The sequence below is a fragment of the Populus euphratica genome, unplaced genomic scaffold, assembly GCF_000495115.2.
Source record: "Populus euphratica unplaced genomic scaffold, PopEup_1.0 scaffold112.1, whole genome shotgun sequence".
In the NCBI taxonomy this organism is placed as follows: domain Eukaryota; kingdom Viridiplantae; phylum Streptophyta; class Magnoliopsida; order Malpighiales; family Salicaceae; genus Populus; species Populus euphratica.
In genome coordinates, this window is record NW_011499997.1 from 9,570 (window position 1) to 20,504 (window position 10,935).

The window sequence follows — 10,935 nt, forward strand, 5'->3', positions numbered from 1 at the left end:
CAAAACAATTCTGGCTTGATAAACGGCCTAAATTCAATCTCAGATCCGGTTGCACGTAGGATCAGCTACACTGGATCCTGTCCCTCGGCTTACGGCTTGGCTCAACTTGACTTTACTCAGCTCTGCTCATCTCAACTCGTGGCTGATAACGTGGCAGGTGGGTCCCACTATGCTGGCGTGGATGCTGACTAGTCGATGACATGGCATGCCACCTGTGCATGCTGATGCAATGATGATGTCATCATCATCCGGGTCTAGCACATGGGTTGGGTCGTCTGGTATTCGGGTTGGGTTAGTCCATCCGGGTGAAGAAGACGTGTGTGACGCGTGGCACATGTCTATGCGCGTGGCCAACCACCTCATAGACGTGTGCGGACGATTCTTATATCTGATTTCGACGCGGTTTTCAAACTTGGTTTTTTCTCTTCCTCCTCTACACAGTGATATGGTTAAAACACAATTTTGACAACTTGTATTTTTGAGCAAAATCACCACTTTAAACCATGTGCTCTGATATCAATTATTAGGGAATCCGACCCGTGATGTACTGATATTTTCCCATAAAAAGCCAAGCACACTAACACAATATTTAACATGGTTCGGCAAATCGCCTACATCCACGGGAGCGTCGATATTATTAAAGATAGAGAAAAGACACAAAACAAATACATGAAGGAGGAGGATTATACTCACTCAAACTCAACTCTCAGCTCACTGCTGCAATGGCAGTAGGGTTGCTGCCTTTGGTAGCCCCTCTTTCTCTCTTCTTCTCGCATGTTGCACTCTCACACTCTCTCATTTTGCTCTCAAACAATGCCTCTATTTATAAGCAATTCATGGCAGACAAGAGGCCATAAATCATGACACTAATGGTGGTAATATATGGGTTGCACCATTTTTGTCAATGATAGTGCAACTATCATTATAGCCTTTTAAAAATGGTAACCTTACTTTTTAGGGTAGGCTGCACAATTTATTGCCTATTAATAGCAAATCCCAACAAATAGGACTTATTGCAAGATCAATTATTGTATCAATCTTAGCCAAATACCATCTTGGTTTTGAATACTTGAATTTCTATTTCCCTCAGCTCATGTCCCCGGCCTCTTCCAGAAAGTTTGGGTTCGAAACTTTTTTTTGTAATTAAAAGTAGTATTCTTTTCGAATTGTCACGCTTGATGTTCTATCTCTTCTTTAAAGATCAATGACACTTATCTACGTTTCCCTATCATAAAGTTCTCTTTTAATTTTAGCAAATTCAAGTAAAAATACTATCAGGGATGGACTTTTTTTTCTCTCTCTCTCTAAAGATTGATTTTTTAACATAAACATGGCCTGGTACACCAAATTTTTCTAACAGTCACAATTTAGTGCAGTTAGGTTTTTTTTATCAAACCATCCAAATCATGGATCTAACACAACTTAATTGGGCCAATTATTTAACCCAATCAACTCAAAATTAGGCTTAGTGAAAAATAAAAAAAATCACTTTTTTACTAAAAATAAATAAATATAACTTTTAAATTAACTTTGTAATGACAAATTGAACTAATAACACAAAGACTTAGTTAAATAAATTCTCGCAATAGATTTGAAAATTGTAATGATAAGTAAAAAAATATATAAAATAAACCTACAAAGAATTAGTTCGTTGACCCATGTTATGCTATATTGGATGATATTTTTTAGTTTATAAGAAAAATATAGTCATTGATAATATATTTTCTAATAGAAAATTTTTTAATAATATAAAGATTAATTTAATATGATTCAATTGACTTGATGAATTGAATGACAACCTAAACAACAATTAAAAACGTAATTTGATTAAAAGAATTAAAAACTATATTTTTTACAAAAAATATAAAGACAACAATATATAAAATTGACTTAGATTAACTCGAGTTCACTTATAAAATTAATGATTTGGTTGATGAGACTTTAAAATTAATTAAAAAATAATTTATTATGATCAAATTAAAATAAATTATAATTTTTAATAAATTTAATTAAAAATAAAAATTAAAAAATAATTTAATTCAACTCAAATTAATAAAATAAACTAGATTATTATTCTTGGAAAAAGTGATAGGCAATTGGTGGAAGCTGACACCATGAAAGCCAAGGAGGAACTTGCCAAAGAAAACAAAGATAATTTGCAGCCATAAAGCATTTTTTAAAAAAATAAGTCTGAAGGAAAACGCATCAAAAGAACACAGTAATGCAATTTGCGGGCCGCTCAGGCAGAAAAAATTGTTGCCGAAGTCTTTTTGGTATCTTTTCATGGAGCTCTTCCCAGTAGCTGGTGATGACCCATTCTTTCCTTCACCTCCTTTCCATCTCGTCTTCTGTTTCCTCTGTCTTCTCTCACAGCCATCAGCCATTAATAAATGCATGAATGTGCATTTTTGTGCTGAGAATGGGAGAAGCTGCTCGACTGTCTTTTATTCCAGTTTCCATTTCACTCCGTTTACGTTATGAATCAAACGGAAAGGGTTTCTTATTTTGAGATGTTTTAAAATATTATAACGGCTATTTTTTATTTGAAAATTTATTAAAAACATATTTTTTATTTTTAAAAATTTATTTTTAATACTAATATATTAAAATAATCTTTAAAAAATTTATAAAAAATTTAAAATTTAATAAACTACCACAATACAAATAAATAAACAACGGCTACATCTCATCAAGCCATGTTATAAATGAAGTGGCTTTTATTTCACGAACCTAACAGAATTATAGTTTTAAATTTGACTTGGTTTAAGGGTTGGGTTTTAAGTTTTGATTGGATGATTAGATTATTGTGATTAATTTAAAAAAAAATTAAAATAATATTATTTTAATAAAAAATTAATAAATTACAATTGAATTTTTAATTAAATCTTACCAAATTACTTTTAATATTTTATTATTTTTTTAACTTGGTTTAATTTTAATCTCCAATCAGCTAGATGTAAAACCACCCTATTATATAACTAACCACTAAGGCTGGATTTTAAAATAATGTTATTTTATTTTTATCAAACACCTTCAAATTTAAAATAATTATTTTGAGTTTCAATTTTTTTTATATTTTTTAACGCCATGCCTCCGGCGAAATTAAGTACATTTCTAATCGAATCTCGTGTACATCACATCTGAACAGATGATGATTTGGCAAAAGATTATTTTGTTCCAACTATTCACCGAAGAATTGTTGTGTAAATGGTACATTTCTAATCGAATCTCGTGTACATCACATCTGAACAGACGATGATTTGGCAAAAGATTATTTTGTTGCAACTATTCACCGAAGAATTGTTGTGTAAATGGTGCGAATCAATAGAAAATAAAAATCATAACTTTAATCCAAATAAAAAGCCCATAAATCCTTTATTTAAAAAGAAAAGAGAGAGAGAGAGAGAGAGAGAGAGAGAGGAAGAGGAAAAAAAAGCCCACACGAACCACCTCTTGTGTTTAAAAAACACTAAAACAGCATTGCTGAATTTGCTTTAGATATATCCTTTCCCTGCTGTCATTCTCCAAACGTTAACTCAATATAAAAGGTGGCTAAAACGACATAAAAAAAAAAAAAAAGGAGAAAGAAACCCATCAAATGGGAGCCTATAGAGCTGACGATGATTACGATTACTTGTTTAAGGTGGTATTGATCGGTGATTCAGGCGTTGGCAAATCCAATCTCTTGTCTCGTTTTACAAGAAATGAATTCAGTCTCGAATCCAAATCCACCATTGGCGTCGAGTTTGCTACTCGCAGCATTCGCGTTGATGATAAAATCGTTAAGGCCCAGATTTGGGACACTGCTGGCCAAGAAAGGTTCCCCCACATCCCCTGCCTCTTTTTTTTCTTATAGATCTCTCATCCAATTCTTTCTTTTTTTCATGTCATGATTGTGTTTTTAAAATATATATATATATATAACAATGTGGGTTGTGATTTTGATTATTTGGATTGGAATATTGGCTTTTCTTGAATTCTCAATAACTAAAAATATTAAATAACTTGGAAAATTATAGGCAACACATGATGAATTGTTCAAATGTGGAATTCAATATAATGAATTCTCACGTACATTAATGGTGATAGACTTGGCCAATTTTGATGCCATAGAAATGCTTTGCGTAGTTGACAATGCACGGCTGTGCAATTGTAACTACTTGCATTTGTTCCATGCCCATGATCAGGATGGAACGGTGGAGGGTTTGACGTTAAACATCCATAATTAAGAATGACCGGTAGATTGTATTGTAAGGAACTGCAGGGTGATGTGGAGGTGATTTTTGGGATCTACGAAATTACAATTTATTAGTCAGAATTAAGACTCTCTTGGCATTACCTTGATGATTTGGGAGGATTTAATTAATGTTTGCGCAATCCTTCCTTGTTATGATCATTTTACAAAGTAGAAGGGCTAGATTAATATAACCAAGCAACGCCTATGTTGTCCGATGTTGCTATTTGGTTTTATAATTCTACAATTCATGATGCAAAATGGAGAAATCATTAGGTATATAAAGAATTGCACCCTCTTTTCTCGTATAAACATGGGATTCATCATGAAAATTATTCATGGACCCCACCTTCTTGTAAGAGAGGAAGAGGGCAACTCCTGAATAATGACTTCCGCAGTATGTGATGAAAATTTCTTGTTTAGATTATGATGTAGCAAATTCGGCTGTATTATTTCTAAATCTTCTTCTTCCTTTTTTCCAAAAGATACCGTGCTATAACAAGTGCATACTATCGAGGAGCTGTTGGAGCCTTACTAGTCTATGATGTAACCCGCCATGTTACATTCGAGAATGTGGAGAGATGGCTAAAGGAGCTTCGCGATCACACAGATGCTAACAATGTGATCATGCTTGTAGGAAATAAAGCAGACCTGCGTCACCTCCGAGCAGTTGCCACTGAGGATGCCAAGGGTTTTGCTGAAAGAGAGAGTACATTTTTCATGGAGACTTCTGCTCTCGAGTCAATGAATGTTGAAAATGCTTTCACAGAAGTGCTGGCCCAGATCTACCGTGTTGTAAGCAGGAAGGCTCTTGACGTTGGAGATGACTCAACATACCTGCCCAAAGGACAGACGATTAATGTCGGAAGCAGAGATGATGTCTCGGCTGTGAAAAAGGCTGGATGTTGCTCGTCATGAGTATTGGAAAGTTTCGAATTGTTTCTCTTCCGAGATTTTATTAGCTTAATCATGAAGAGAGAGCCTTAAGATTGTCGTCTTTGGGACTCCATTCAGGTTTATCTGACCATACGACAATATGCTAAGTTGACAAAAAAAACATTCAACAGTCTAAATGTCACTATTTTTTAAGAGCTAGAGATGAATTTGGAGCCTATTTTGAATCCTAAAAATGTTATGGTTCTTTATTTGTTGTTCTTTCTCCAGACAAAGTATTTGCTTGCCTCCACCCTCCCTCCATGTGATAGCAGCAGCCTAGTGCAGCAGTTTTATGTAAAGTTGGTTGTCTAGATCATAAACGTGTAAAGACCGGCTCTGACGGAGCATGTAATATTGAAAGCTCAAGGCTAAAAAATTATTTTATTGGTAATATTATTTTTCAACTTATTCATGTAACGCATCTAATTAAATTATAGAAGTGCTAAGAACCATATCGTATTTAAATCAATGAGATGTTATAATTATAAGCTTGCTCTATTTTTTAAGAAGTTTATTGTAGGTGGACTCCTTCATGCATCTATCAAGTTATCCCTGAATTCTAATGAAGATCGCTGAAATGAGAAAGGATTCGTGAACTTTTAAGGAAAAAAAAAGTCAAAACGTATAAAATACCCTAAAAGTTCATTTTGAACATGATATTCTGTATTACTATTGCTCTTCAAATAGAAAATAATACAGTATGAAGATATTTTCTAGTTTCTTGATTGAAATAATATTTTAAAACAATAAAAAATGAAAAGGCTTTCTGATTTTTATTAAAAAATAAAAACTAGGAATGAAGTAAAATATTGAAATAGAAAAATAGAAAACACTATCAGCACACCAATTACCTTTCCAATGAGCCATACATTGCTTCCCAAGTTACGCGACACCACGAAGCATTTTAACAGCAATTTTTGCAAGCAACTCACCCAATCCTTCGGTTAGTCCGCCAACGATGCCAGAGTTGAGGGCTTGCAGAAGAAGAAAAATCACACCATAACTGGATTCTCCATCCTCGAGGACTCACAACAGTGACAAATCATGTTCGATAATATAAAACAAATAATGGGTTATCATAGTGCAAGGGCAACAGTTCAGGCATTCCCAAGAAGACAAGGAGTAAGCTGCGAACAAATAGGTTTGAGAATTGGAATTCAGAATAGATGTTCAAATACAATCCAATCAAAATATTCTGTATACAAATTAAAGTTCAACCTTCTAAAAAGCATGAAATAATCTATTTGCTTTTCAAAACCAATAACATTGTCGACAAAGATAGGAAGATTATAGGCCAACTAGCAAGTTCTTTCTAGCATATTATGGAGGGCACTAATTGTTGATAACTTTCCTCCTATGGTCATTTCCGAGATTCTGCTTTCTTCTGCTCCTTGGCTGAAAAAACACAGTTTCTATCATTTACAAGAAAACATGAAAATAGAGGGCAAAGCAGTTTCTCCTAGAACCTTACCAGCCTTTTCTTCTTCTCGCTTTCTAGCAGCTTCTTCCCTTTGCTGGCGGATGAGACTCAATCGTTCTGCATGAAAAATAGAATATGAAACTTACAAAGATGGAAAAATGTGCAGGCTGCAAATAGAGCACAGAAGGAATGAAACATTCTTCAACCAAAGCCATCTCACAGAAATCTAATGAGATTGTTAAAGAGTAATATTGGTCGGATAAGCCCACAAACCTGAGACATGCCAACCATGTCACACCATACAATAGCACACCATTACATGACATCTAAATCATTAGAGGTGACTGTTTCACTTCCTACCACACTAATATGACAGATAAAAATACCTTCAACCCATGCTCAAATACAAAATATTCACATTAGGCCCAAAGAGCATATAATCTCTTACCCAAGTCTTTCCTAGCCTGCTCTGTTTTCCCTTGTTCTTGCAGCCTCATGTATCGCTCATGAGCCCTTTGTTTCTCTAACTCCTCCCTGCAAAAGATCGAAGCAAGCATTGTCAAACAAAATTTCTTCAGGTATAATCTAGAACCCCTAAAGATTGAGCCCTAAGAGCAACATATTATTTCCTGTTTCAGCACAACCATAACAGTTTGATATCCTCTCTACATCTCAACAAAAACGAATTCCTTCTTCAATACACAATATGCAAACCTTTCACGCCTTGAAAGCTCTGTTGTTTTCCCAGTCTGAAAACACAAAATAATAACAGCATTACTTCTCGATCTAATATAATCACTAAAAAAACATAGAAACCGAAACTTACATCAACATCTCTAGCTTTCAAGTTCTTTGCTTTCACCAAATTAGGATTTTCAATCTCAATAATACCTTGAGTTCCTTTCCGCTTTTGCTAAACATTATTCAACCAATTTCCAATTAACAATCCATTCCAAATAAATAAAAAATGTAAATACTTTAATAATTACTAACATCAGGATCATCTTCTTCGGATTCCTCCTCAGATTCCTCTTCCCTCTTTTCCTCTTCATACTCAGCTTCCTCCTGAGCATTTTAAATACAGATTCTCTCTCACACACAGTATCAACTTCACCAAAACAATTACATAAAAAACACAATTACTAATCAGAGCTGGGATAAGACGACACACATACCCGCTTAAACGTGCGAGGACGGGTTGAGGTGCCAGCAACTGCAATAAATCGAATATTACAAACAAATAAACAAAACTTAATTTTTACAAAAAAAAAAAAAATAGAAAGCAACAACTTTATAGATGGTTAAATAACAATCCAGATCCAACTGCAATTTCTAAAAAAAAAAATAAGACAATCTTACGCATCTGCTCGGGGGTAGAAAAGTGGCGCTGACCGGTAGGCTTTCCCTTAAACTTTCCTCTTCCCATCTTAATAAATCAAAACAATAAGTACTCAAAAAAAATAAAAATAAAAAATTAAAGTTAAAGGAAAAGAGAAGGATTGATAGGCTTTTAGTTCTAATCAGAAGGAAGATGTACTCTGTTTGATTTAGAAGTGGAAGAGAGGAGGATTTGATCTGATTTGATTTGATCCTTCCTGATGGATGGATGGATGGATGGGTTCCAAAGGCAAAACCCTAGAGGAGAAAACTTGGACCCGCGTGTGGTGGACGGGAACTTTTTATTGTGTCTGTTTTGCCCACATGGATCCTATGCCTTCACGTGGTAAATCTGTTGATCACACGATGGAGATGCGATAGATGTCTGATGAAAGTTTTGGAGCCCACAGAAAAGTGAAGCACCGCCAGCCCAGGCCTGAAAATCAAAAGACAGGCCTAGCCCAGATCTGATCGCTCAGCCTCCTTGGCGTCTTGTAACCCAAAAGGAAAGTTTGGATTTGAATCTTCGCATGTTTTATTAAATTTATTAAATAAAATTTAAATTTTAAACTGAATAAGTATTATTTAATGCATGATAATGCCAACCTAACGAGCAATTTATTGATCATGTCATGTTGGTCATCTTTCCTAGTAATAGGATGATCCCATTTATTATATTAATACAGTATTTAAATTTTATCTAGTCTTATATAAGTAATTTATATCATATAAAAAATATATTGAATCTTAATACAAACTATTTTTTTGTTAATAGCATCATGAATTTTAACTAAATTATACTATGATGTTAATTTAATTTCTCAAGGATTCCACTATTTAGTAGGATTAAACCTTTTAGTCCATCATGTAAATTTTAGCTGTGTTCAATTGTTTTTCTTTGATCAATTATGATTTATGGTTATTCATCAATTTTCTCCTAATTTTCCTAATTAATTAGGATTTTTTAAGCTCGGTCCATCTTATTGTTCATAATGGATTTTTACCTTTTCTTCATTTGTTTGATTGCGAACAATCATTTTCTTATTACATAAAATGTTTTTAGTATAAATACTATTGTTATATTGTTATATTAGGTTATTATACAATTTGAATCACCATTCCCAATTTAAAAAACATAATTAATATTTAAATGGATTGATATCCATTTGGAACATCATTTCTAATTTAAGAAATATAATTAATATTTAAATCTTTGTATTTAATTTTAAATTAAATAAAAGTATTAAATAATTAAAGTTATCATATATTAAATTATTTACAGTTATGATATATATATATATATGATCTAATGTAGAACCTATCAAGTCCCAGGTGTTGAGTTTTTCAAATATTATAGACGGGTGTGAATTATAACATAAAATTATTTGGAAGTTTTTAATATCTTTTTAGATATATTTAGAGTTATTTATGAATTTGTTATTTAAAGATTTGATCTTCTTTGATTTTGAATAATTTTTTAAAAACTGAGTTGTTAAAAATCTTAAGTCATTCAATTGTCAAGCAGCCTCTAACACTAATCCACATGAACTACCTATGAGAAATGTTCTAAATCTTTATTTAGATAAAAAGGATTGTTATACTTAAAGTGATAACTCTAATTTTATATTTACGTAGTTTTTCTATTTATCAAACAACCACTCTTCTAATAGGATAAAAAGTATATCTTACTATTTATAGAAAAATCTAAAAAACCCTATATATTAACAAAATATCAATTTGCTCCCTAAATAATATTTATATATTAATTTATAATAATTTTAGAAATTAACTCAATCAAGTCCTTAATTGATTTTTCTAAGTCTAGAAATATAATCCATGTATTAATTATAATATAATTTTTAATTTCTAAAATATATTTTAATCAAGTAATACTTAATTAAATCATCCCAGTTCAATTTTGACTAATGATTTTTAATGTATGTAACTCATTAGGTTTCTAATATTTTAGCCCAAGTATAAATTATAATTATAATTAAATAGAATTAAATAAATTAAACAAATGATTTATTATTAATTTAAAAATTTATTTATTTATTTTTCAAAATCAGATACAATATTTAGCAACATATCATGATCCCTCAAATATTAGAAAAGTCATTAGTGGTTTGACCTCACTTTTCACTGACTGATTTTTTAGTGTAATTAATATTTTTTCATCAGTATTATTCAAATTTAACATTAAAGCATAAAACATATTTGTCATGCTAAATCATGTTTATTCTCTACATAATAGTCATTGATCATTTGAATAAGATTTAATTTTTTTTTTAAATTTCATTTAATCTTAACTAAAGATTTCTAGGTGAATGCTATTTAAGAATAGATAAAACTTTTTTTTTTAATTCACTTATGATGATAAAATCCTCTCTTGATCACTCAGGTATCTTTATATAGTTCATCTATACCTAATATTTTCCTTTCTATTACCTCAATTAAGATAACATGTAACATAATCAAAGTATAACATTCTCTATATAAGATGACTTAGAAATTTCAAGTCTAAGAATCACTTACACGACTATTATGTTAGCCTTTCCATATATATAGGTGATCTCTTTATATGAAATTCTCATACATGTTAGTTCAGTATATATATCTTATGATAAACATCTATATATTAGTTCTAGGTATCATTTATATCTCATCTTATAAGAATAACTATTTGCTTTTATAAATAAAACAACATAATATATATAATGAATATCCAGTATTTAAGAGAGCATCAACTATGGATATTATTTTAAGAACTATAATTTAATACAATAGAAATCTCATAATTATAGTAACTTTATAATTTCTTTTACACAATATTTTTGTTCCATAAAATTTATTTTTATTCTAGATTAATTAATCTAATATTATATTAATATTTAAAATAAATCAAGTTTTTATTAATAATAAATATATATTTTATATGAATATAATAATAACATATAATCAACTGATT

General features: G+C 31.4%; 2 protein-coding genes across 2 annotated transcripts; one reads left to right on the top strand and one right to left on the bottom strand.

The window, feature by feature from the left end:
- The first annotated feature begins 3,435 nt into the window (after nucleotides 1-3,435).
- Nucleotides 3,436-5,753, top strand: LOC105140657 (ras-related protein RABA1f-like). The gene is made up of 2 exons (XM_011047567.1): nucleotides 3,436-3,819; nucleotides 4,720-5,753. The coding sequence occupies exons 1-2, from the start codon at nucleotides 3,599-3,601 to the stop codon at nucleotides 5,150-5,152; spliced, it is 654 nt and encodes a 217-aa protein (XP_011045869.1). The 5' UTR covers nucleotides 3,436-3,598; the 3' UTR covers nucleotides 5,153-5,753.
- Nucleotides 5,754-6,266: 513 nt separating this feature from the next.
- Nucleotides 6,267-8,293, bottom strand: LOC105140658 (28 kDa heat- and acid-stable phosphoprotein-like). Its single transcript, XM_011047568.1, has 9 exons — nucleotides 8,128-8,293; nucleotides 7,950-8,016; nucleotides 7,766-7,803; nucleotides 7,584-7,655; nucleotides 7,417-7,503; nucleotides 7,305-7,339; nucleotides 7,039-7,124; nucleotides 6,642-6,707; nucleotides 6,267-6,565 (listed from the first exon to the last, which is right to left on the bottom strand). The coding sequence occupies exons 2-9, from the start codon at nucleotides 8,014-8,016 to the stop codon at nucleotides 6,531-6,533; spliced, it is 486 nt and encodes a 161-aa protein (XP_011045870.1). The 5' UTR covers nucleotides 8,128-8,293; the 3' UTR covers nucleotides 6,267-6,530.
- Between the last annotated feature and the right edge of the window lie 2,642 nt (nucleotides 8,294-10,935).